Below are 25524 nucleotides of genomic sequence, written 5' to 3'. Positions count from 1 at the left end.
TCCTCACCAGGACTCACAAATCCCTTAAGGGCTCATTTTTCAGGGGCAGAACTGGAGTATTTTAGGGTAAAGAAGAATCATTCGCTTTTATAAGTCTCAAACATATTTCAGTCAGAACTTCTAGGTCCCCAGAACTCTTTACTGCACCAAGAGACAGGGCTGGGGCAACCAGCCGGCACATGCGGGATGAGGCTGCGGTCTCAAATGTTAGTAAGGAGTAACACAGAGTTGGCATGAAGTAAGTCAGTGCTCCCCGAGTTGTAACTCCAACCCTGCGTACCCAGGGTCCCCAGTGCACAGCACAGACCTGTACGATCCTCCGCGGCTCATCGTTATTGTGCGCTCCCTTGCTGTCATTACTCCCTGTATGTGACTTGCTCATGCAATTACCCAAGGGCCAACAGTCTAGGAACTGTATTCTAGGGAATTTCTTTGATGACATACTATCAATGCAAGCTTCATCTTCAACACAGCAGCAGCAATGCCGAGGCATCCTGTGATAATGGCAGAGGCACAAGCCCATTATAATAATTCACTTACATCTCTATCAAACAAACCAAGTCACATATTTAGCTTTTTCCTCTATGGTTAGAAATGCTGGAGATCACTTTGGTAGGAACAGGCCCTATATTTGCAGTTACAAGAAAACCGTACAAGGTGTTTTGAGACTGAAATGGTCACTTCCAAGAGATAAGCACTTTTAAACCAAGCCTGAACATGCGCCCTAATTGCTCAGACCCTCTGCCAGTGCACTTCTAACACTTTTTTCTTCATACAGTGCCGAAGAACTTAACCCCTAGAGAGCAGACTAGTAGTTAAGACATTACGCAGTGATTCTACAGCAGAGAAAACAATTCATTAGGGATTCAGACAACTCTCACTCCTGACCATTTCATTTACCGTGAATGCAAACGCTTTGGAAGAGCCTTCTGCTTGCGCATAGCACTGGGGGCACTGGCAGGGAGAGGCAGCACCAAGCGGTGGTCTAGTTCTGGTGGCAGATGAAGAGATTTTTAATCTCAAAGGGCACCAACTGAAGTCGGGATGTTTACAAAGATTAGACAACTAATCACACTCTTCCCTCACATGTACTGAGCTGCAGACATCCTTGCGCAGATAAGGACGGAAGCGGGACTGGAAGCAGGCCTCACTGTAACACAGGAATTACATACTTACTTATTGCTGCACTTACTAGAAGCTTTCAAGAAAGAAAGTAGAACCTATTAGTGCGATTCAGTCCACAATCTGATTTTCTGCTGTTCTATTACATGTGAGTAGTTTGCTGGGTATAAACCACTCAGCAAAGCTGCTCAAATGCAGTTGTAGAAAGTGAAATTTTAAAGGAGTCTGGCCAAGCAATGTGCATTAAAAAAAAAAAAACAAACCAACAAAACATTAGAGTACTTTCCAGCGCTACTTGGAAATACAGCAATGGTTTGCTCCCCCACATCCATACTGACCAGTCAAACCATACAGGTTTGATGACATATCTCACCACAACAGGTTTATTCAGAGCAGAGACAGCTTTCACTGCCTGTTGCAGTAGCGCCGACAGGTTTTGATAAGGGCAGATTTCCACAGGTACCACAATATTAAAATATGACATTTTGCCTTAAAAAAATTCACCACTGAAGCAGCAGATAATGCAAACGAATAGGTGGAAAAGAGAAAAGGACAAGGTGACAAAAATAGGAACTTGAACTAAAGTAAACCCTTGTTACAAGACAACATCCAAAATCTGCCTTGGTGTTTTGAAGCAGGTGCGGCCAAGCCAGAAAAACATCCACAGCAAAACAGAGTGGTGCTTGGCTAGTCTGCTTTAATAACTAACCTTAATGAAACCAAAGAAGACATTCAGACAGGCTCCCTGCACGAATAAAACTTCTACAGAGTTCACTCCAGAACACAGGACCATTACACAGCTCTGACATCAGGAAACTCTCCTGTTATTTGGCAAGTTGTTTTTCCACAAAGAGGGGGCGGGGGGAAATTTAAAATTAAATTTTCACCAAGGAGGGAATAATCTCCCCCTTCTTCAGTAGAAGCTCTTGATGTAACTCAAGGAGGGGGCAAGGGTGGAAAGGGGCACTCATGCCTTTTACCAGAAAAACAAGAAACATTTTATTACATATTAACCAACAGTTTACTCTGACACTGAACCTGAGCCAGCAAAGGAGAGAAAGGGAGGTCCCGGCATTAGGATTTGTGACTATTTTGTAGCTAAGTCTGTCACTGAAAGCTGGAAGGCAAACTTAAGCAGCTCACTGACAGAAGTCCCAGTACAGGATGTGAAACATCTCACAGCCGAGCTCAGAAACTCAAACCAAATTGAAAAACAGAAACAAGACCCTGCTAGGTCAGGGCTCTACACTCAGCACGCCACGGCTAAAGACGCAATACAAGAGTCTTCTAAACACCTCGCAAGTCTTCCCTCCCACTACGAGATAAACCCTTGCAAAGAGTTTGTTTTGGCTGCAGAAGGCTCCCCTCCACAGCAGATAAACAACTATCTCGCGGGGCTGGGACCAACAGCTTGCTGCGGAAAACACAGCTGGCTGCGAGGTCCCGCAAGCAGAGCGCAGCCCCAAAAAAAGGGAAAGTTTCATACACCCGGCCCTACAAGATGACGCTTAACACCAGGCTTCTCCCACAGTTAATTTTAATTGGTTACTTGTGCCCTAACTAATCAGTATGTAACTGGCACTTTGAAAGCTTCCAAGCGCAGATCTTGAGTCACTGAAATAAAAAAGGTTGACAACTCTTGTCCCCATTTTACAGCGGCAGAAGCCAACTGAGAAGAGCCTTGAATTACTTCCCAAACTCATTGGTCAGACGTGAAATGAAGGAAAAAACCCCAAGACTGCCTGTGCCCACTGGGTGCACAATCCATTGGATCGCGTTCCGGGCACCTATTACACAGGTGGGAGCAGTAATTGCCATCCTAAAGAGCTCAAGAGCCACACACCCCTAGATGGGCCCACAAATAACGCAGAATGCAACGACACAAGGTGTATTTCTGCACTCGCAGCCACACCACCTCTCACCTTGCCTAGCCGACAGCACCACAGGTTTACCTCTTCAACGTGAAATCTTAAAGAGGAATTTCTTTAAGGAATGCTATTTTACTCTTGAAGCAATACTATTAAAAAGGTAACGCGTGTTACGGGCTGTCTGTTCAGACAGAGGGACCTGCCTCGCTGGCCCTTGGGAGCCAGCTCCCTTCCCTGTTCCCAACCTCAACAAGAGCGCTGGCTGCAGTTCAATGGTAAAGACATTCCTGAATACCTTGGGTTTAGGAAGCGCTTCCACAGCAGAAAGCCATGTTGTTACTTAAAATGATACAGAACTTCAGCTGGAAAAAAAATGACAAAGTTTAACCCCTCAGTTCCCAGGTACTGGAAATATTTACTCACTTTTTCACATTTGCCTCCCCATTGGGAATTCTGCGTAGCTTCTTCTTCTTCAGTATTTTCACAGCTCTCCTACAGAGGGTTTCAGAGTCCAACATCTCCTTGACTTTGCCGTAAGACCCTTCTCCGAGTAAGTCTCCCATCAGGTATTTGCCGATGAGCTTGGCCCTTTTCCGCCGCGGCTGGTAGATGACCTCCGTAGAGTCAATGCGATGGATAAAAGTGTCCATCCCCACAGACATCAGCTCACTCTCTGCAAACATACCCAGCTGCTGTGGCTCCTGCATATCCATCCTGGATTAAGTTCCTTAACTTGTTTTCCTTAAGCGCTCAGGGTTTTAATCCTGTTTGTGAGTTTCCAACACTCCCTTTTACTCCTTCTTGAAAAAAAAAATCCAGAAGATTGTACAAACATGAATAAAAAAAAAAACCAAAACCAAAAAACCTATGAGCTGCTTCCAGCTCAATTGGATGCTAAAAGATCCAGGCCTGGCTCCAGTAACACAATGTCTTTTAAAAAGAATATATCTCTCTGACCAGATACACTCAGCTTGGGACTTGCTTTGCTTCCGACCTGGTCGCACTGCTAGGGTTCTTTCAAGTCAACTTGGCCTTTAACTCGGCCCAGTTTGATTCTTAAGTGCTAGGTCATCCTCTGGGACTTTAGGCTACCACACAAAAACAGACAACTGCCAAGTCTCTTTCGTGACTTTCCATTCCTAGTAGATCATAGTCACCAACTCCAAACTGGATGGCAGGCGAAGCGTTTCTGCCCTGCTGTCCTCACCGTCCAGGTACGACCACAGATGGGTTTGGTTTTTTCAGCCGTTTGGAAGCTGGAACCAAGTTTCCTTGAAGGAGTTTTCAGAAAGAATTCTAACGTCCTCGCTTTTCACGCCTACAAAAGTTTGAGGCCTTCGGTGCCTATCAAGATCTCCCAGGGGCATCCTTCGACCGCCTGGATTCCTCCTGGCACATGATGTGTCACCACCACTGGTCCAGGAGTCAGCCGGTGTCAGACAACGCAAAACCTATTACAGCTTTACCGACCCGCCTTAAAACGGGAACAACCAGGAGGAAGTAATTCTCTCTGCCCAGGACCCAAACCACCCCATTCCCTTTTCCAACAAGGGAAGGTCAATGAGGAGAGGCCAACCTGGCCCGGGCTCTCCCCTGCTCCTTCCCGCCCCCTCCGCCGGTGTCAGTCGGGGTGGGCAGGAAACAGGCGGCACGGCAGCCGCGCCCGGAGAGCAGGGAAGGGACGAAAAGGGGATAAAGACACTTTCAGTGCAACCAAACTAGCGGTGGAGCCGGGAGGGAAGGGACCCCCGGGGGGCGAGGCGACCCCCGGCTCCTCCCCAGCCGCAGCCGAGCTCCCCGCTTCCACAGCGGGGCAGGGGGAGCCCGCCCGGGCCGGGCCCTTCCCCCGCGGGCCGGGGACGAGCCCCGCAGGCAGCTCCGGCCGCTCCCTCGGACCCGGGCCTCCGCGCCCCGCTGTGGAGTCGGGGGAGGGGGGCGGGCAGCCTCGTCCCCCCTCCCCACCACCGGGCTCGGGAACCGGGCCGGGTCCGGCGCCGCTCTCCCCCCCCCCCCCGCGCCCCCCTCGCCTCAGGGGGAGCCCCGCCGGCCGCTGCCCGCGCTCTGCCACCGCGGCCCTGCCCAGGGGCCCGCTCCAGCCGCCCCGCGAACCCGCCGGCTCCCGCCGCCGTCGCCCCGTTACCCCCGCCGCCAGCCCCGCCGCAGCGCGCACGCCGCCGCCATTTTGTTTACCTCCCGCCCCCGCCCGGCCCCGCCGCGCTCCCGCCGCTGCCCCCCCCCGGGCCTCGCGCCCCCCCCCCGGCGGCCAACGTGCGCTTCCATTGGCCGCGGCGCCGGCCCCGCCCCCGCGGGCTCGCCCGCTGGTTGGCTGCGACGGCGCCACGAGGGGGAGGAGCCGGCGGTGCGGTTTTCGCTTCCGGTTGGCTCGCTGCATTTTTTTTCCAGCCCGCCCACCCACTCTGGCGGGCGACGGAGCGTTGTGATAGGCCGCAGGAGCTGTCCGTCATCTGCAGGGGCGGGGCTGACGGCGGCGGGGCGGTGGAGGGCAAAGGGCAAAGGGCAGGGGGCGGAGGGCGAAGGGGAAGCGGGTGCCATGGAGACGGGGCGCTGGGCCTGTCCCCGCCGTGTCTGCCATCGGGCCCTGCCCTGCCAGGAGCCGGCCCTGCCGCCGCGGTCCTCGCAGGCTGCCAGCCCTTGGCCGGCTCTGCAGCAGCTCCAGGGCCGGGGTGAAGCCGGGGCCTCCCGTGCGCCAGCTCCCCAGGCCTGCGGAGCTCAGCCCGGCTCCTGGTGCGTCCCGGCCACCTCTGCCCGGGCCGTCCCGCAGACCGGTCGGTGAGGAGCGGGCTCCAGTCGGGCCGGGCGGGCAGGCGCTCGGGAATCTGCTCCCTCACTGCCCACCTCCTAGGAACAGTCGGGGATTTGGCACTGCCCGTTTTGAAGCAGCGCACAAACGCTCCCGAGTCAAACCGCCTCTCTCCTGGGAACCTCTTCTGCTGACCCGTACGTTTCGTGCCAAATTTAACGTGTGTTAAACCGCTGCAGTGCATGCGGGGAATTCTGTTACGAGAACTCTGCTGCGGTGAGCGTACCGCTCCCCTCCTCGACGGCTCCTGACCCGTCCCGCCATCGCTGCCCACTCGGGCCCCTTTTTCCCATCCTCCCCCCATCAGACCACACTTCACTGGCTTCTCCTGCCCCCGCCGAAGGCTCCCGGTGGGTCCGGCACCCTTGGGTGCTTTGATGGGGACATTCAGTCCCAACACATGTTTTCATGCTCTGGGATAATAATAAATAATGGGCAGTAAATAAAACAATGCGTTTTTTATCTGTAACCCTCAGACAGAGGAAATGGGCTTAAGCTGCGCCAGGGGAGGGTTAGGTTGGAAATTAGGAAAAATTTCTTTACAGAAAGGGTGGTCAAGCATTGGAACAGGCTGCCCAGAGAGGTGGGGCAGTCCCCATCCCTGGAGGTGTTCAAAAAATGGGCAGAGGTGGCACTTTGGGACATGGTTTAGTCTAGTCTACCCTTGATTGGTTTAGAGTGGACTTGGTAGTGTAGGTTAATGGATGATCTTAAAGGTCTTTTCCAACCTAAACGATTCTATGATTCTATGACATGACACAGGCACAGGGGACACTGCAGCAGCCTCCGAAGCGAAGCCAGCGCCGGGCTGGGAGGCGGCATCTGTTTTCTTTCTGCTGTGCAATGTCAACACTGGCACCGAAGTCTTCTGTTTCCGATCAAAACTGCGGATGGGGAAGGGTTTCCATCCAGTCAGACACAGTGTTCGTTCTCCTCCCAATTCTAAAACCCGCAGGCGATCCTTACTGCCCGTCTTTAGCAGCACGATGGCCTCTGTGACCATCCTGCGATTCCTAAACCCGCGTCCCGACCCTTCCCCGCCTGGAGAACGGCCAGGGATGTTGCTCTGGCTGCGGGAGGTGGATTTCCTGGGGAATTTACCAACATCATTTGCGTTTTTCATCCCAGATGCTTACGTACCCTCCTGACCCCCTCACCCTTATCTCACAACTATTTATTTGCCTTTCTCTGTGTTACAGCAGCAGCACCCAGGGATCACCCTAGACCCTGGGAGACACGCGGCGCTGTCGCAGATAATCCTGCCCAAATGCCTTATCTCCCCAGCAGGCAGGACAGGCAGCGGGCAGGCAGGGACGCTCCTCCCAGGATAGCCAGGCTGGGAAACACAGGGCCAAAATGCGCTGCCAGGAGCCTGCCGGTTCCCCCGAGGCAGCCTCCAGCACGGGTCACCACCGGCACATGTTATCCAGCCTTTAGACCTTCCCACCCCCAGCGCAGCCCACATCGGTGCTGAACCGTGTCGCTTGATGGAGATTGTTCCTGATATGTAATGTAAATTTCTTGGTGCCATAAATCCCACACTTCATAGAATCACAGAATGCTTTGGGTTGGAAGGGACCTTTAGGGATCACCCAGCCCAACCACCCTGCAGTGACAGGGACAGCTTTAACCAGAGCAGGGTGCTCAGAGCCCAGTCCAACCTGGCCTGGGATGTTTCCAGGGATGGGGCCTCCACCGCCTCTCTGGGCAACCTGTGCTAGTGCCTCACCACCCTCATTGTAAAAAATTTCTTTCTTATGTCTAGTCTAAATCTATTTTTCTTTAGTTTAAATCCATTATTCCTTGTCCTGTCACAACAGGTCTTGCTAAAAAGATTTCCACAGGTTTCTCACTTTCTCTGCCAGCACCGAAAGCCGTACCAGGTCCAGTCCAGTGTCTCTGGCTCCGTGCTCACTCCTCCACCTTGGAAAGCTTCTCCCGCAGCTCTCCCAGCCAGCGTCAGTGATCCCGTGCTTTCAGCAGCACATGTTTAAGGGCATTTAAAGCCAGGGACACAGATTCCTCAAACCCCCTCTGCTGAAATCTGTGTAAAACTCGTTCTTTTCCCCTTTTATTGCAAGAGGAAAGTTTATACACGGGAGAAACGAGGAGTCGGGCCCTACCCGCTCCTGGCAGGGCGTCTGGTGGGTTTGCACCCACCCTGCAGCCCCGGGCACAGCTCCGCCACAGCCCCAAGCAGGCACGGAGCGGCTGCCTGGGTGCATTTGTTTTTTAAAGGCTCTGTTATTTGTTTGACACAGTTTCCAGCTGTTGCCATTTGCTTCAGTGTGTTTAAAAAAAAAAAAAAAAACACCACAAACCAAAACATCCCTGATTGAACACATGCAATACTTCCCTGTGAATAAGTTGTGATTTTCTTTATTTTGAATTTTGCACTAAATCGTGTTTTAAGCCCTTCTCCTGGAAGGGATTTGGTTACTGGGCAATCTCTACCTTTATTAAAAAATGAAAACAGCCTGTTAGCCCTTGTGGCCATGCACAAGAACTTGGAGAAGGCTAGGGAAAACATGAAAGGGCAACGAAAGAAATCCCTGGCACAGTAGTTCTGCAGAGGTCCATGGTTTCCTCATGCCCTCCCCAGATTCGGGCAGCGGGAGCACTTCCTCCTCCTCACCCCAAGTGAGGGGACACCCAGCTTTGGGGGCCACACACGGGAAGCGGGGGGGGGGGGGGGGGGGGGCGGATGAGGCCAAACAGCTGCAAGGGCATCCTCCAAAATAGCGACCCAGCGCCCAGCTCCACCGCCCCAGCATGTCCCGAGGGGGACGGGCTGTTCTTGGCACAGGCGCCGGCACGGCCAGCAGCCCTGGACAGCCTCGGCGATGGCCGAGACGCTTCTCCTGCGGGGATCCTCTGCTGTCTAAGGGTTGGGCTTCACACCGCTGGTTCCCCCCGTAGGGGCATTAGAAGGGTCTCCCAAGATGAACGTTTTCACCGGGCGCATCAGAGCACGCTGCAACCTCCCTCCTGGCCCAGACGCCACGCTCCCTGCCAAACTGCCGGGGCGAGGGTTTGCGTTAGGACAGCCGGCTCCAGCGCAGAGGCTGCCGGCGCAGCCCGTGCCGTGCCAGCTCCTGCCGGGGAACAGCTGGCTGCAAGTGCCGATGCACTTGGTCTGTGCAGTTACCGGCTGCACACCCGCTTCCAGACACACGGAGGAACCAAGAGGTTTCCAGCCGCAGCGGCCTCCCAGGCCCTGCTGCACTAGAGGGTAAAAAAACCCTTTAGCAAAAGGATCCGGCCAGGCTCAGCTGGGAATTGCGCAGGGGGCACCAGCTCCAAAAGCTGAGGCGTTATTTTGAGGCGAGACAGGACAAATCCACAACTTCTGCCTTTTCACAAGAGCTACTGGCGCTGCACGGGATCACAAAGCACAGGCAGAAGAGCCCCGAGCCCATTTTGGGGGGCCTGAGCAGTGTCACAGCACATCCCTCCACCCTGGGATCCCCAAAAGCTCAGCGGGTCCCCAGGGACGGGTGTCTGGGCACAGCAACGCTCTGGGTTTCACCCCAGCTCCGTTGCTGGTTTGTCCAGGGTGTCCAGCCCCGTAACTGCAGGGGGTAGGGGATGCTCCGAGGGGTGCTGAGCCCCCAGAAGCAGGGGTGCACAGGAGCAGACGGCCCCGCTGAGCACCCCAGGCTCCTGCCAGCGCTGCCGTTCCCTCCTGCTCCCTCGCAGGCTTTTCTCATGATAGCGCCTGGCCACATGTGATTTACTTCGATCTTGGCACCGAGTCCAGAGTGCTGGAAAGCGATCGCCCAAATTCTGGTAAGTGCCGTGCTTCCCCTTCCCGAGAGGGACGGGTTCCCAGCAGCAGGAGGGCAGGATCGATTGGAAACCGTCCACAGCAGAGAAACCCAGGCAGGAGGCAGCTCCCATCGCTTTGGCCGCGGCTCCGTATCTGCGTTGCATCAGCTGTACTCTGCTCCCTTGCCGGTCCTGCTGCCCGCCCCACCGGGGTGGCAGGAAAACAGGCTCCCCCGGAGGCGAAATCCTGCCTGACCCTCCAGGAATGGGCAGCTGGAGCGGGGCACGGCAGGATCTCACTGCAGGCCCCCCCCAGCACACAGGGGGTGTCCCCAGGCACCCTTGGATGCCCCAGCACTGTCCCCCATCAGGGGCTTGTGGCTGCATCAGCTTTCCCAAGCATCTGCAGCAGCATCTTCACCTCCAGCTGGGAACCTGCCCAGGAGCCAAGGGGAATCAGGCTGAGACCTACAAAGCTCATTGCATGTGGGCCACCGCAGGGTGCACGGCCACCGCTGCCACCTCGTCCCCTCCACGGACAGGGCAAAGCCCAGAGCCCTCGGCCATGGCCCCGCTTCCCAGCCAGGGGCGCAGGAAGGGGGTCTGCCTGAACACGAGATGGTTTTGCAGGACTCTCCCACCCCAGGATGGCCCCTGCCAGGCCCAGCCCCACCACCAGCACAGATGGGACCCCTGGCACCGGGGCAGCCCGGTTCCCTGGGGGCTGCCGGTCTCCCCCTGCAGCTGCCTCTTCCCGAAGCTGCGGGGAGGCACAGAGCCAGCTGGGTGCAGGGCTCCTCACTCTTCACCCCGGTGGAAAGTCAGGGGATTTCCAGGCTGTAGGAAAAAACAGGAACCGGCTGCGTGTGACAGTGGCCAGGCTCACCCCGACACAGCCACGGCTGGTGGGAGCTGCTCTGCAGCGTGCACCAGAGCAAAGCCTGCAGGACCAGGGCCCTCGGACTCCCTCCCATCTTTGGCCTCATTTCTCTGGGACCAGGTGCCCTCCAGGTACCCAGCCACCCAGGAAGGGCTTTTTCTTGGGAAGCCAGGCCATTTCCCAGGGACATCCCTCCCCTACAAGGGCCAAAGCATCAGCATGCCGCTCAGCCATGCCCCAGCACATCATGTTTCTCCTCCTCACACCCCACCAGTGCATGCACAGGGCAGCCCCAGTGCCCCCAGTCCCACCACCCCAGACCAGCACCACTTCTGCTTCATCCCTTCCTTGGGGGTTTCCTCTCCAGCCTGTCAGGGAGCTGCAGGGCAGGCAGGGCCACCATGGGGGTGCCACCCCTCGCAGGGGGGGTTCCAGGGAAGGCAGAGCCCTTGGCACGCCAGGAGCATCCCTGCCTGCTCCCCAGCTCCGGGGGCTGCAGCTGAAGGCAGCCAAACCACAGCCCATTGCTGCCAGTGGCAGGGGCTGTGCTGCAGCCTCCTGGCTTTGAGCGTTTGGGAAATGCCTGTTGCATGTCACAGCAGCGACATGTTCAACAAGAAAACTTGTGCTGGGGTCCCCTCCAAGGTGCTGCCTTCTCCTTGTGCTGCTGGAGCAGCAGCAGCAGGCTGAGGAAGAGGATGAGGTGTTCCCCATAAGCACCCACCCCACTGCCTGCTCTCCCCTGAGCTGAGCCTCCCCACCCCTGTGCTTACCCCAGCAGAGCCCCCACTACCAGCACAGCCCAGGGATGCTCCTGCAGAAGCACCTGCACCCCTCCCGTCCCTTATTAAGAGGTGGCAATTAGGGCAGAGGCTTTATCTGCACCCCTGCCCAGGAGGCTGTGCTGTTGCAGAAGGAGAGGGTGGGCTGCAGGGTGGGCTGGGGCATGCCCAGGAGCAGGCAGGGTCCCTGCTGCTTTAGGAGCAGCTCTCTGAGGCCAGCTGATGGTGCAGCAGCACCTGCCCGCAGCTGGAGCGTGGGGGGCAGGGGCGGCTCTGTGGGGCAGGGTGCCCGCACATCTGGAGCGTGGCAGCACCCCGCAGGCTGTGCCCTCTGCGGGGGGCGCGCACCGGGGCAGAGCCCGCGCACCGGGGCAGAGCCCGCACCCCGGGGCTGCTGGCTTTGCGGGCTTCCTCGGCAGCGGCCCCCAGGGACCGTGGGCTGGGGCAGCGGGGCCAGCGGGTTCATGTCTAAAACGGGAACCGGGTTGGGATGGGGGGGGAGGAGGCGATCGCAGTAAGCGAAATAAGTGGTTGTGGCACCAGCTGCAGAGGCGTTGGTGGTTACAGGATGAGACTGCTTCATTGCTGAATGGATCGGTATGTGTTCTTCCAGTGTATTTACTTATTCATATTTGTCTCATACTAAATAAATAGCTCTAGGGGATTTTAGACTCTTAAAATGCATGGCTAGCTAGACTCCGGCAATTGCTCTCAGATAAGGTGGCCAGTAGCCTGGATGGGGACGAGGACAGCCCTGCCTGGCCCGCCGGGACGCTGCTCGCACCTCCAGCGTGCCCGTGGCCCTGCGTGGGGCAAGAGTCAGAGCAGGGTGATTTATTACGGGGATGTGATTTAATAGAGCCAGAGCCTTTGGTGTTAAGCTCTGGAGAAAGGATATTTCAGAAAGCATGAAAGCGAATCGCTTTGATTAATTAATGCATGCAAATGAATGAAGTCTTCTGAGAGCAGCGCTCATTGATGGGATTAAAAGCCCAAACGTGACGAACTCTCCGCTTGGGTCTGAGGGGGAGAAAGGGAACCTTCCCCTCGGGGCTGGGGAGGGGACGTCACAGAGGCAGCGCTGCCCTTGCCCACGGCAGAGCCTGCGGGATGGGGGTCCGGGTTCAGGGTGCTCGGGCCGCGCCGCACGTGTTGCGGCCGTTGGGAGAGGGGGGCTGCGTTCCCCTCCGCCCTCGGGAGGTTCCCCGGCTGGTTTGGGGTGCTAGGGCTGGAGTTTGGGTTCAGGCAAGCTGTCTGCGAAGGGCAGCAGGTTGCGGGAGAGGCGGGGGAGCCCGGGAGGCTGAGGTTTTGCTGCCGTTGGCTCTGAAGCTCCTTGCGATGAGGTGTTCAGCTCCTGGCAGAGGGAGCAGGACCAGCCGAGCGTGTCTGTGCTCAACCAAGCGCACGGCTGAGAGTCCCAGGCAGCGCGGAGCGGGAGGCGGGCTGCCTTCCTCCGGGGCTGCTGCGAGAAACCCCAAACCTTTTGTTCTCATCATCTTCTTTGAAGACAGCTCCTTTGACGGGTGCGATGCTGCTCTCGGGCCCGCAGCCAGCGGGCTCGTGCTGCTGGGGTTCCCATGCAAACCCTGGCAGGGCCAGGGTCCCCGACTCCTTGAACCCCTTCAGAAGGGACTCCCCTGATGGGAGCCAGGCTGGGGACCTCCCAGCTCCCAAAAGGGCCTTCGCCCCCCGGCCTCGTCAGATGAGGACGCCTACACGTCCCTAAATCCGGGCTGCCCGTGCCGTGCCAGCCTGCGCCTCACTGCAACCGCTTGTCTGGGGCTTCGCTGCGAGCGTGGAGCCTGGGGTGTTTCCTGTTATCAACGGGATCGTCCCCGTAGCGGAACCGAGAGGCTGGAGATTAAACTGGAGCACTGAGCCCACGCCGAGCGCCGCACGCGGCTTCTGCTGATGGCAAAGCTCCTCAGTGTGCCAGAGCGGCGAGTTCACCCCGTCCCCGCTCCGGCTGCGGTGTCACAGACGTCCCCAGTCAAGGTCCCCCCTCCCGGCCACCAGTGCCTTTGGCAAGAGCCTGACGTTTCAAAAGGCCAAGCAGATAGCGGTGGTTCTGGTCTGCCGGCGCTTTCCTTCTTGGGGATAAATTAAACCCAAGATACCCATGCTGCCACCGCTGTGTTAGGGATACCAACGTAAAAATAGACCTGTCTGGCAAGCTTTTTTTATATGACTGTCTCGGGATTTTTGTTCTTATCCTGGGACTTAAAGGGGCACAGATCCAACACAGGCAATGGGAAAAAAAAAAAAAAAAAAAATTACAAGAACGGATGGGAGAAGCAATCGAGGAGCACGGGGTGATTTGCCAGAGTAGTTTATTTTCCAGCTCTGTGATTCAGCACTTCAGCTGATTCGCAGTTAATTCTTAAAGCGAGACTCTTGTGGGATGGCAGTGAGCGGACATTCCTTGGAAGCTGGTCAGGATTTAAGTGTTTCCTTTTTCAGCTCTCCCGCTTCCTCTGGAGGCAGATAGCTACTGCCCCTATTCCACAGGTAGGAAAACTGAGGAATTTCCTTTCCTTGGGTGAGGAAAACGACTTGCCAGCGCCCACTCGAGCTGTGGGCAGATGCTGACCATGTGAGCGGCCAAGACCGCTTGAAGATTTGGGTTTCCCTCCTGCGATCCATGGCTCCATACAAGAGGGAAGGCAAGCGCTCCCCAATCCGTGCCAGCACAAAGGCCTGCAGGGCCGTGCCGTGCCGGAGCGATGGCCATGCCGGGCCCGTCAGAAGGGCCTGGATGGCGGTTTCTGGGCCGGGAGGTGCCGCTCGGTGGGCAGCGTGAGGGGCCGACGGCAGCCCCCCGCGTTGACCGGAGCCAGGTGTGGGGCAGGCAAGTGCTCGGTGGGGTGGGAAGGCGGCACAGGCCCTGCCGTGGGCAGCAGCACCGGCTCCTGCTGCGGCCGGTGACCCGGGTCTGGCGCTTCCCTCAGCCCGGGGCCCCTCCTGGCCCCCGGAGCCGCCTCCCAAGGCTGGGCCCTCCTTTACCTGCCTCCCCCCTGTCCCGGCCCGGGGCCTGCCCTTCCTCCGGTCCTGCCCGGGCACAGCACCCCTCGGCCCCGGTTCCTCCCTGTTGCCTGCTCCCGGCTTCCCCCGCTCTCCCTGGGCCCGGTTTCCCCGGCCCGGTCCTGGCTCCCCACGGTCCCTGTTCCCCGGTCCCGGTTCCCCGGTCCCGGCTCCCCGCTCCACCCGGTCCCTGTTCCCCTGGTTCCCCGGTCCCGGCTCTCCCCGGTCCCGCCTCGCCGCTCCACCCGGTCCCGGTTCCCCCGTCCCGGCTCCCCCCGGTCCCGGTTCCCCGGCCCGGGCTCCCCGCTCCACCCGGTCCCTGTTCCCCTGGTTCCCCGGTCCCGGCTCCCCCCGGTCGCTGCTCCCCGCCGCCCACGGCCTGGCCCCGCCGGTGCCGCCCCCCGCCCACTTCCGGCCCGGAAGTCCGTGTCCCCCCAAGATGGCGGCCGCGCGGAACCCGGAAGTGCGGAGAGTCGGCGGCCGCCGGGCGGGAGCCTGAGCCCCGCGGGACGCAGGTAAGGGCCGCCCGCGCCCCGCTCCCCCCGCCACGGATCCCGCGCCGGCAGCCCCTCGGGGCCGGGTCGCGGGGCTGCCCCCGCCGCGGCGCTGCCCCGGGGCCGGTGGGGCTGAGGGCTCGGTCCCCCCCGGGCCGCCGCCGCCGCGCCCCGGCCCGGTCCCCTCAGCGGGCGGAGAGCGCCGGGCCCCGCTCCGTGCGACCGGGCCGGGGAGGGAGCGGGTCCCGGGGCCTTGCGGGGGGGGGGGGGAGCGCGGCCTCCCGGTGTGCTGCCGTCCCGGCGGGGCCTGCCCGGTGCCGCCTGCGCCCCGGGGCCGCTTGTCGCCGCTGAGGGAGCGGCCTGCGGCGCGGCGGGGCCCGGCCGCGGGGCCCTCGGGCTGCCCGGGGCTCGTGTGGCGCCTCGGGGGCCGGGGCGGCGGCAGCGAGCGCCAGGCCGCGCTGCCCCCCGCCCGGGAGGGTCACCCGTGTTTCTTCCCCAGGCGTGTCCGGCCCTCGGGCGGAGCCGGGGTTCTCGCTGTGAAACAGCCGGTGCCCGCTGAGCGCGGCCGGGGGGGGGGGGGGGGATGTCTGTGTGTCTGTCCCGTTTGGTTTGCGCAGCCCCGGTCTGTGGGTCGGCATCGTAGGAAAGCGAAAGGTGCCGGGGAGCGAAAGCTGCGGTGCGGCGGGGCCGCTTCTGCTGGTGCCGGGCCCGGTTTCGAAGCCGAGAGCGGAGTCCGAACTCCGCCTGAGCCTGATCCCGAAAAGGGAACTGTTGCCCGGGCAGCGGCTGAGATTGGCACAGGCCAGCGAGCTCTGGTTTTCCTGCACTCCTTGTTCAGCCACTTTTAAAGCCAGGGCTGTAAAAATGTGTACAGAAATCCATCGCGGGCCACGGCCTTGATTTGCCAAGTTTCTGGCTGTTGTGGTGTAGCTCTTAATGGCCCAATTAAGAGCCTCTGAAAAATAGAGCTTATGCTAAGAGACTCTTAACTCTAGTGCTGTTAGCGGTCACTGGTGTGCTCGGTTCTTAACGTAATTAAATACTAACGCGAGGTCTAAGAGCGAGCTCCGTTCTCAGAAGTAACCGTAAATATCAGCATAAGAACTGTGACTTCAAATTAGCGTGCTTCATTTACAATTAAAATAAGACCGTCTTTTGAAGGGCAAGTTCTGCAGGTTCAGTGCCGGGATCCAAAAGCCTGTAAGGGTGTTTCTGGTTTGCGCGCTATGACTGCTGTAAACTTAGTGGGCAGAAAGGTATCGGCCGTACCTGTGCCGTGCCGTTGTCTTCTGCAGATTATCTACGTGTCATCTGAAGTGTTGAGCTCTCTGACCTGTGTGGGTGCATCTAAACCCAAGAGCAGCTGGCGATGGGAATGTATTTAAGTGGAAAATTACATCCTAATCCTTTTGCTTTGAGTTCAGGGAACATTGTGCATCCCATAAAGCAGTAAAAATGTTTGCAGAGTTCATTAGGTAGGATGCCAGCTGGAGACTTTGGAAGCCTGAATTCTGTTCTTATCTCTGCTGCTTGCTCTTTTTTCGATGGAGGTCTATTCGCTTGATGTTTGCACCCTTACTTTCCCAAAATAAGACTTAGACCTGTAGCAGCTCAACTGAATGAAGTCTTGTTCAAACACTAATGGGAGTGCTCTTCAAAGGAAGAGTACTTGAATTGTCTAAAGTACTTTTTCAATCATTGCCAAAGTAGCAGCCTAAAACCACCTGAAATCTCAGCGCTTAGCACTGGCGCAGCACAAACCTGGTGTTATCCTGGAGCGCCTGAAGTCGCTGTATTCTGTCTGCCAGCTCGCCCAGTATTAGATGCTGAAGTTAATGGAACGGTGATGGGCATTAGAGGGTCTTTGTCTAATTAAAGAGTGGCATTTTTTTATCGGGGGCCGTTTCATGCAGTAGCTAGGATGGCTGACGAAAGTTGAAAAAGAAAGGTACGTTTCCCCCGCCTGCTTCCTCCGATAGTGTTTTGCCTTTTCTTGGAATTATACTCGTGCTTTTGCTGGGCTTTCAGGCCAGCCGAAAGAGAAGATATTTTTCCTTTATAAAGGAGAATATAATGGTAAACCCACAGAACTTGACAGGAGATGGCATGCATGGCTAGTGCATTCTGCAACTCCTTTTCTCTTTAATGATTAGATCTCAAGTTTGATTCTTTTAAAAGCGTTCTGAAAGATTTTGCTGAGTCCCATGTGTGGATTTTTCTTTTCTTATGTGTGAAGTCACACCTTTTAAAAAAGCCCTAGAAATTCTTAATCTTGCGCTAAATGCAGTTTCCTCCCATGCTTTACCTTTCTCAGGGTCTTACATCCTCATTCTCGAACAGGAACAGGCTTCTCCTGGAAAATCATTCGTCCCTCCCTTTAGCTGCCTGGTTGCTTGCTGTTGAGCGTCGATGTTTTGTTTGGTGCTTGCTGAGCTCTCCACGCAGTGGGTCCCCCCACTAATCCCTGCCGACTTTGGAACAAAAAAAGCAGGACCAAGCGTCATGTTTCGTCATGTGCCAGGCATGGGACAGGCTGCGTCTGCCAGACCGGACACTCATTGAAAAGCTACAGCTACTTTCATCGCAGGTTTTTTTTAACACTAAAGCATACATGGACAGGAATTTTTTGTTATTTGTTTGTTTTTGTTTAAAGTAGCGAGCATATGGTGTGTTTGAGGGTTGTGTTTCCTGACTGAATAGGCCTTTTTAATGGTTAAGTTATAGATCCCTGAAATGGAGGGTCTATAATAAAAATGCTGACACAGGTTTAAAGCTTTTTGAATAGTGACACTGTAATAAAGAGCTAACTGTGTAGTCGCTGAATACTGTGCTCTGATTTTTATTCGTGACAGTCTGGATCTCTCAGGAAAGCCTTCTAGGCTTAATTAGGAGTTTTATATTCTCCCGAAAGATTTTGTTTTTCGGCTTTTAAGCTTAAACCTCCTCAGTCTTTCTTGGTAACACGATCAAGGTCTGTAAACATGGAGCTATGAAAGAGGTGAATACGTGCGTCTTTCACGGAGAAAGTATGCGCTGAGCATGCCTGAAGGTTGGCTGGTTTGAAATGGTGTTTATGTGCTTACAATCAATAGGGAAGCAAGCTTTGATGTCCTGGAGTGTTTTTTCCTCCGTGAATGGCTGCATGTGAAACAGAACATCGAGACCTGCTCGGCTCCAGCGGAGAGTATTTCTTCCAACGTGTCTCTCGTGATTGAAACTGGGGGTAGAGCAAAGTGTAGAGAATCAGGGACTGTGTTTTCTTGGCTTCTGACCTTCGTCAGCCACGTTCTGTGCCCTTCTCTTTCCCTTTTAATTAAGTAGTGTAATAATGCATTTCTACCTTTCAGGTGTGCTTCTGAGGTTGACTTCATTAGTGCTTGTGCTACAGCTCCGTCTGGATGTGCTTCGCTGTTGCCGGACCTTGGCTGTGCTGAGCGCCGTGGCTGCCGTGTTAGCTGGCAGCCAGCACCCTTCATGCTCTCGTTCTGGTTTGTTTTCTTCCAGAACTGTACTGGTGACAGGCGTGACAAGGGGAGCAGCTCTGACGCTCCCGGTGCCCTGCTCGGGCTCTGTCCCGCTGGCGGGGGGTGTTCAAGCCCCTGCTTTTGGGAACCATTTCATGAATTCACTGTCTGAGCTGCTAAACTGCCTCAACCCGAGCTCTGCCTTACGGGGCTCGCGTGTTTACGCTTTGGAAATTTCAGTGCGTGGTTGTGTGAGGGTGATGCTGTATAGATTTACACAAAAATGTGCTGAGTGTTTCTGGGCGGAAGCGTGTGTAGTGTATAGAGAGGCATTTTTGCTCGTTCCAGAAATAGTCCTATCTGTTCTCCCAGGTGGAAGAGCAGGGACAGATGGATTCTGTCTCTGCCCTACACACCCGCTTTGCTTTGAGTCTGGGTCCCTGTTGGAGCAATATTTTGTTGCTCAAAGCAGAACATTTGAATTTGGAGGCAGACCATCAGAGCGAGAGCAGCCTGCGAGCGGAGGGGACGGCCGTCTGCTTTGCAGCCGCTTCGTTGTGGGGAAGTAGCACAAAACTTGGATCGGTGAAGCAGGGACCCAACAGCTCTGCTGGTGGAGAAACAGAGTCCAGGGAAGCAGGAGAGATGATGTTCTGGAGTCACCGTGAGCGGAATGAATGAAAAGTGAGGTCAGCATTGCAGGTAGCATCAGCAATTAACTTTAATTGTGCAGCCTTGAAACAAAAGTATTTGTGGAAGATTTAAGACAACTTATGTCAGTGGATAGATTAACGGATAGATTTCTGTTGTTGCTAAAGCTGCTGTGCCACTTAATTGCCTAGTATTAATCCCTGGAAATTTAGGGAATGGCACATTGGGGCAGATGCCAGCAAGAAGACTCCAGATTAAGCTTTCTTCCCCTCTCATTATTTAGTCTTGCATTTCTGTGCAAGGATTAAGGCCACTGTGACTCTCGGAAGTATCCAGACAGCACCAAGGAGCGTCCCAGTGATGGGCAGTGCGATTCTGGGTCCGGCACGGGCCTGGGTTGGTGCAAAGGTTCTTTATACTGGTGTTGATCCCTGCCATGGTGGGGAGAGGAATGACCTTGCTGGTGTTTGGTAGGGGTGGATGGATGATGGGGAGGTGAGCCTCCTTTCCCTGCTCGCTGCACTTGCTCTGCGGCCTGAGCTCGTTCCCGTGCAATGGGGTGGCAGTCACCGTCTGCGCAGTCCGTCTCCGTGTGTGGACGTGCTCGGCCGTGCTGTACGGCACTTCCTTGCTAATGGTATGGCTAGCTCCGTGGCAGACCTGTATAGTATACATACAGCCACCGCGCTCTTCCCCAGTAAGTCAGATTTTGCTCTTAGTCAGCTGCAGTTCCTTATTCTGTCCCTTGTTCTTGCCTCTGCTCCTACAGTCCTTGCAACCTGACCTGTCTCTGGTTTTCAACTTTTTTCCTGGCACTTACAATAACCGTTTGTTACATGCTGATTTAAACCTTCCCGACTTACTTTAAGTCTACTTGTGGGGGACAGTTAATATTTTCTTGTAAAGAGGACTTTTCCTTCCAAAAAGCTGCCTTTGATTCCCCCCTGCCGTATGGTCCAAGCTTCAAATGAGGAGGAGCTAGCACTGCTTGAAGGGTAAAGCTCTTCCTTTTCATTCCTGAAGCACCACTGTCTTTGGGGGCCAAGGTTGCTCTTTTGCCTGCACCACCGTGTATCTTGCGTAGATATGGCAAGACGCTTTGGAATGATCTCAATTCTTCTTCCCTTTGCTTACGGACTGTCTAATTCCAGCGGTTAACCTGTCAAACAGATTTGTTTCATGCTGCAATTCCGTATTGAGTTGCATAGCCCAGGTAAAGAGGGGGGTTTGCCCCGTTTCCTTCTCGGTGTTGCTCAGGAGCCGGGCAATGCTGTGCCTACACACTTACAGCTCTAAGTCTGTACAGAACAAATGCTCCCAAGTGCATTCTTCCTTGCCAAAAGCGTTTAGGAGATCAAGGTGGCTTAAAGTGCTTGGGTTAGGATGCCCTAAAGTGATTCCATTTTCATCACAGGTAATAAATATCTTTTAGATTGGTGTCATCCTATGCGTTTGTAACTGGACTGGGTTGTATTCCTCCTCTGCCTAAGGTGAGATTTTTCACCCCTCTTTTCTGTAACTCTTTCTAATAGTACTTTGAAGTTGTCTGCATGGGGCTCAGGTTTTTTCATGTTTTCTAATATGCAAGGTTGGAGACGTATTCTTCCTTTGCATGTTTTCATTGAGATAAGTGCACGGAATTGGCATAACTCTCTCTTCTAAGATAGTTCCTGGTAAGGAACAAACTTTGGACTCTTTGGCTTTCAAATATGAATTGACCAGTCATTTGCTTAAGAATAAGAGAGCTGGCGTGAGTCACCCACAGTATTTTCTGTTTCTGCATTAACTTCTGCCTTCTTTGTAAATTAACTTGAAATTCCTTTTCCAATGGTGTTTCAGATACTTAAACAAGCAGTACTGTATTTAATTTTGCCCTGCAAAGAACTGGATTTGCCTAATGAAAAAGGGCTAAGTTGCAAATAGCAGAGAGCATGAGAAAAATGGTATTTCCATTCATATTTTGACTTATCTGCAGGGAAAAGATCTGATACTTCTGTTCGTGTTGAACTTTTATACTCCGATACTATCTTTTGTCTGCTAGTTCCTATCCTAAATATGGTGAAGCCTCATGGTAGCTCTATGAGGGGACCATGACTGTATCAGAAGGGTAGATCCTAGTTTCTCTCCCTTGGTTTTCCTGTTTCTCCGAGTGAGTCAGTGACTGGGTCTCTGATTCGAATCCTTCCCTTCTTATCCCTCCAGGCAAAACGTTGTGTGGTCTAAACTGTCCAAAAATATGGCAAGAAGAAACATTAAAGAGGAACTTGACGCTAGCTTGGCACTTGAGACGCAAAAACGGGTTCCGTAGTATTAAGTTCCCGTTTCTCTGGGCAGTTATTTACTAATTGTATTCTGAAGAATTCCCTCCAGCTGCCGCTCCCGCGGGCGCCTGTGCCGATGGCTCACCCACGGCAGCGCGTTGGGGGAAGGAGTGGACGGGGCGGCGTGGGGGCTCGGGGCTCCCCTCCTGCTCCGTGGGGGTGGGTGGGCAGGTGGGAGGGGAGTTAAGCAGAAGGAACTAGATCAAATTTCTGAGGTCTCTTTGTCATTATCCAGCTTGTGGTAATTCACGATCGGCAGGTTTAGCTCTGACTGTTCTGTGCATACCTGTGGTTTCCTAGCTATCTTCCTTTAATGGAGCCAATTTAAAATACACTAGCAAAGACTGAACGCGACAGGAGGAAGTGCTTGCATTTACTGAGTGTACAATGGGTTGTTTTCACCTCTCTTGATTGCAGATACCCGTGAACTGAGCCCCTACCCATAGTTCTGCCCATCCTGACTATTGCAGAGCAGTTCATTACATTTTTCAAATTGGAAATTGTCTGCTGCAGTGCTGGTGCGATAAACTCCAAAAAAGCTCAAGCCGTTCAAAGTTGAAATTTGTGCTCCGTAACCTCTAGGCGTGATGAATTCCAGACTGAAGCTGCCCCTTACCGCCTGGGCTGAAGAGCAAACCTTTAAGCTAACTGTTCCTATAGCTTAATCGGAAGAACTTGTGATATAATCAAATTGTTTATGGGGCTTTATCGTGCTATGCAGGGAACCAGTTTCAGTATTAAACACGGGCTGCTCAGCTGTAAGGAGCAAGTCCAGCATTGCTTGGGTGCCATCACTCTGAATCTGGGAGATCACTTGGCTGTCTCCTTGCGATGGCTGCAGAAGAAAATCGCTGAAGTTCTCGACGTTAGGAACCTTATCTTCGTGTTGTTGGGGTTCCCTTTACGTTCTGTCCCAGCTACCCCTTGTACCAGGTGCTGGTCTGCAGAGCTGGTGTTCTCCTCTCCCAGCCTTTACCTTCTTTAACACAACTGCTGCTTATGGGAGCATCTTTGGCGATTCGAGAAAACTTCTCTGCTTGGTTGTAAGTAAGTTTGGTTGTAAGTAAGCAGCTTTACAGATTGTGCTTTGAGATTTTTTTTTTGCAATTATATAGGTTTTGTGGCAGGGAAACGAAAAAAAAAATCCATTCCAGTGATTTTTAGGGGATTTATCCTTGCACTGTTTGGTGGTGTGGTTTTGGGGTTTGGGGGTTTTGGTTTTGTTTTTTGGGTTTTTTTTTTTTTTTTTTGTGGGTTTGGTTTTTTGGGTCATACTGCTCCCTGAATAGTTATCATGGTGCTGGAGTGCTTTGGTTAATTCTATGTGACAAATAACCCATTTGTAAAATCAGTCTAATTACTTTGCAGTTACCTTTTGAAGCATAATCCACTTGGGAAGCTTTTTGAAATTCCTCGTTAGTGTTTGGTACCTCCTTGTACGAACGACTGTTTCCTGCGCTCACGGGGATGTGACGTATGCCGTGCACCAGGGGTTCATCTTGGTATGATGTCCTAATATGACTTCTGTCGTTGAGTTCAAGGTCACTGTTTTTCTTGATTTTGCATTCCTTATTTTCTAGCACTATGAAAAACTTGAGTCAATTCTCGATTCTTGAATTTGGTAGCAGCACTCTGCTTGTTTAGGGGTTTTGGTTTGGGTTTTGGTTTTCTTTTTTTCCTTAAGTAGAAATTTTAAAAGTGAATAATCAGCAAACATCTCAAGTCTGCTTGTCAAAGGCTAACAGGACACGGGAGAGGTGTTGTTTTTTTTTTTTTTTAAAGCTTTTTTCATCTGTGACTTGTGAAAGAGAGTTTCAACTCTGTGGTTTGAATCTTAGATGGTACTAGAGGTTGCTCTGAAACTTTCGAAAAAAGTATTAATCTGTGTCACTAGAACCTTTTTTGACTGTTAAGATCAAAAGTTGGTATCAGCAATTAATTTTTTGTTCACTGCTGGCCCTGGAGTTTCTAATACTCCCATGTCAAATTAGTTGCTGATAGTGCCCTAGGTTTGGTAGATATTTTCTTTTTTTTTTTTTTATTTAAAAAAATCCTGGCGGGCCACTTGCATGCTTCTGTAACAGAAACGATCCTAAAGTAGAGAGCTCTGATTTGCCTTTGCGGTGGGAACTGTTACTTTGTTGGAGTATATTTGGCAAGAGAAGTGGTAGAAAAATGTTGAAGAAAAAGTTTGCTGTAACAGTTCACTCGCAAACTGTGGGCCTCTCTGTTTATCAGTTTTTATTGTTACGACGACAGGATGAGATGTGGAAATGAGAGCGCTTTGGCTTGCAAGGAACTTGCTGATTTTCATGTTTTTCCATGACAAGGCTCTCTGGAGGATGGTAAGACAAGCACATACCAAAGGCTGTTTCCACTTCTGTTCTCCTGACAGGTATTGTCCGCTGTCCTCGGGCTCACATAGATCTCTGAAACTGGCTTTAGTCAGTTTTTTCTTTACCTTCTTCTTGGAATTTGAGTGCATAAGCCAGACAGCAGCCCTCTCTTATCAGAGTGGAGGAGGTTGCGGTTTGGTGACGTCCAGCGCGTGCTCTGCTGCCGGGTTGCTGGTGCTGTTCTGGTCGGACAAGAAGTGCCTTCAGCATCCTCTGGCATCGAGGCGGCGGGTGGAAAGGGTGCGGGGTGTAGAGTGAATTGTCGATGCCTCTTGCTTCCCACTGTTACCAATGCTTGGATGTATTTTGGAATTGATGCTTGGATGTATTGGAATATACACTAGCTAGAGTCCCCCCCCCCATAAACCAAGGCGATAGAGCATTTCAGCTTTCTTATTTCCATGTTTGTATTCAGACTTTTTTAGTGGTTTGTTCTGTATAAGTAAATGCTGACAGGGCATGATTGCATTTATCAGAACTAGCAAGGAGCTCACGCGGGCGGACAGTCCGTAGCAGCCTTGTGATGGTTATTAGCTGGTGTGTGACATTTGTGCATGGTTCTTCAGCAGTGCACTGTTTTGGGTTAACTAGAAAATGTTGAGGGGATTCATCCTCTCGGTGTGGCCTATAGGACAAGACTGGGAGTCCACGACATCTGGATATCATTCCTAGCTGTTACTGGTTTTCTTGGTATCTCCGAACAAAAGTTGTCTCGTTTTTGGGTTGCCCGTCTGTAAGGCTGGCCTGCGGTTCACTTCTCTCTCTTCAGAGGAATTATGTCATGCAATTCAATGCATTGTCTTTTACCATCTGACCATTGCTCAAGTGCAGAAGTTCACAGGTCCTTAAGCAGTTTTCCTTTGTTTTGCTGATGGGGTATGATCTATTGTGCAAGAGTTTTCCTACGGAACTAATGCTGGTTTAGGGAAAGGCGCTCTGCTCTGCAGAGAATCCGGACGGTGAAATCTGGTGTTGCCAAGACATGAGATAATGTAGAGCAGGCAGGGAGGAACTCTGATATTGATTTTACCCTTCATAAGTTACTTTGGGTGTGTAAGTAAAGCTGTATATTTGCTACGGCTGTTACGGGAATAACTGCTTCCGATTTCCTATCGAAAGCTGTTACAAATAGGAGAAAAAAAAAAAAAAGCAGCAAAAAACCCCTGAAATCTCTGAAAAGAACAGACGCGGTATTTTAAAGGCACCAGAGGGTATCACTATCTCTAAAGCAGTCTGTGACATTGACCCTTAGGTCAGCAAACCTCACCACCTCTGTTCACGAACAGCTGAGCAATATTTAAAGGTAATATTTAAAAAAAAAAAAAAAAAAAGGCTGTCTTCCTTACAGCCTTTTACTGCCAGTGTCTCTCTTGAGTTGGAAGGCTGGAGGATCTTGGAGCAGGTTGATGGAAGTAGAAAACTGTAGGTTTGCTGCTCTGCTCCCCACTGCTTCGTTGGGGGATTGGGATGTTGTAGCCCAGGCTTAATTTGTAATCTAGGTCCTCTTGTCAAATCCACCAAGAGAAGAAGAAAAGCCAGGAATTTTATGATTGGGAGAAGGAATGGGACAGGGCTATTTTTAAAGCAAACCCTTCAATTCTGTTTTGTGCACTGGAGATAAGCGGAGTCACGATAACCCTCTGTCTTGTCCCTTACTACTTTCTTCCTTAGATGTAACTCAAAATTGCGTAGGATCTCTTGTGGACCACCAGTGGCATCAGAGAACAATTTAAAGGAAAAGAAAAAAGCAACCCTGAAGCCCGGAGAGGAACGCATCCCCCGGGATGATTGTGTAGCCATCGTGCTGAAGCACAGGCTGCGTCATTTCTCGCTGGTGACGCTTCCTGCATCTCTTCACAATGGGTTTGGGGTCAAAGTCTGCGTTTATGCATCCCCGTTCGTGAGTTCTGTTGCTATAAATCATGTGGCTTGGGAG

At 53.3% G+C, this 25524-nt stretch overlaps 1 protein-coding gene across 3 annotated transcripts in view; it reads right to left on the bottom strand.

Moving 5' to 3' along the window:
* Positions 1–4726, bottom strand: part of STK11 (serine/threonine kinase 11) — a 43821-nt gene extending 39095 nt beyond the window's left edge. For all 3 annotated transcript variants that reach the window (XM_075723531.1, XM_075723533.1, XM_075723532.1), the window contains exon 1: positions 3414–4726. In XM_075723531.1, the coding sequence (XP_075579646.1) occupies positions 3414–3703 (290 nt within the window). In that variant the 5' untranslated portion in view covers positions 3704–4726. The remainder of the gene's footprint in view (positions 1–3413) is intronic.
* Positions 4727–25524: the final 20798 nt, after the last annotated feature.

The sequence above is a fragment of the Pelecanus crispus genome, chromosome 20 (genome assembly GCF_030463565.1).
Source record: "Pelecanus crispus isolate bPelCri1 chromosome 20, bPelCri1.pri, whole genome shotgun sequence".
Lineage (NCBI taxonomy): Eukaryota > Metazoa > Chordata > Aves > Pelecaniformes > Pelecanidae > Pelecanus > Pelecanus crispus.
Note: the sequence above shows the minus strand (reverse complement) of the source record. Positions and strands in the feature narration are given on the sequence as shown.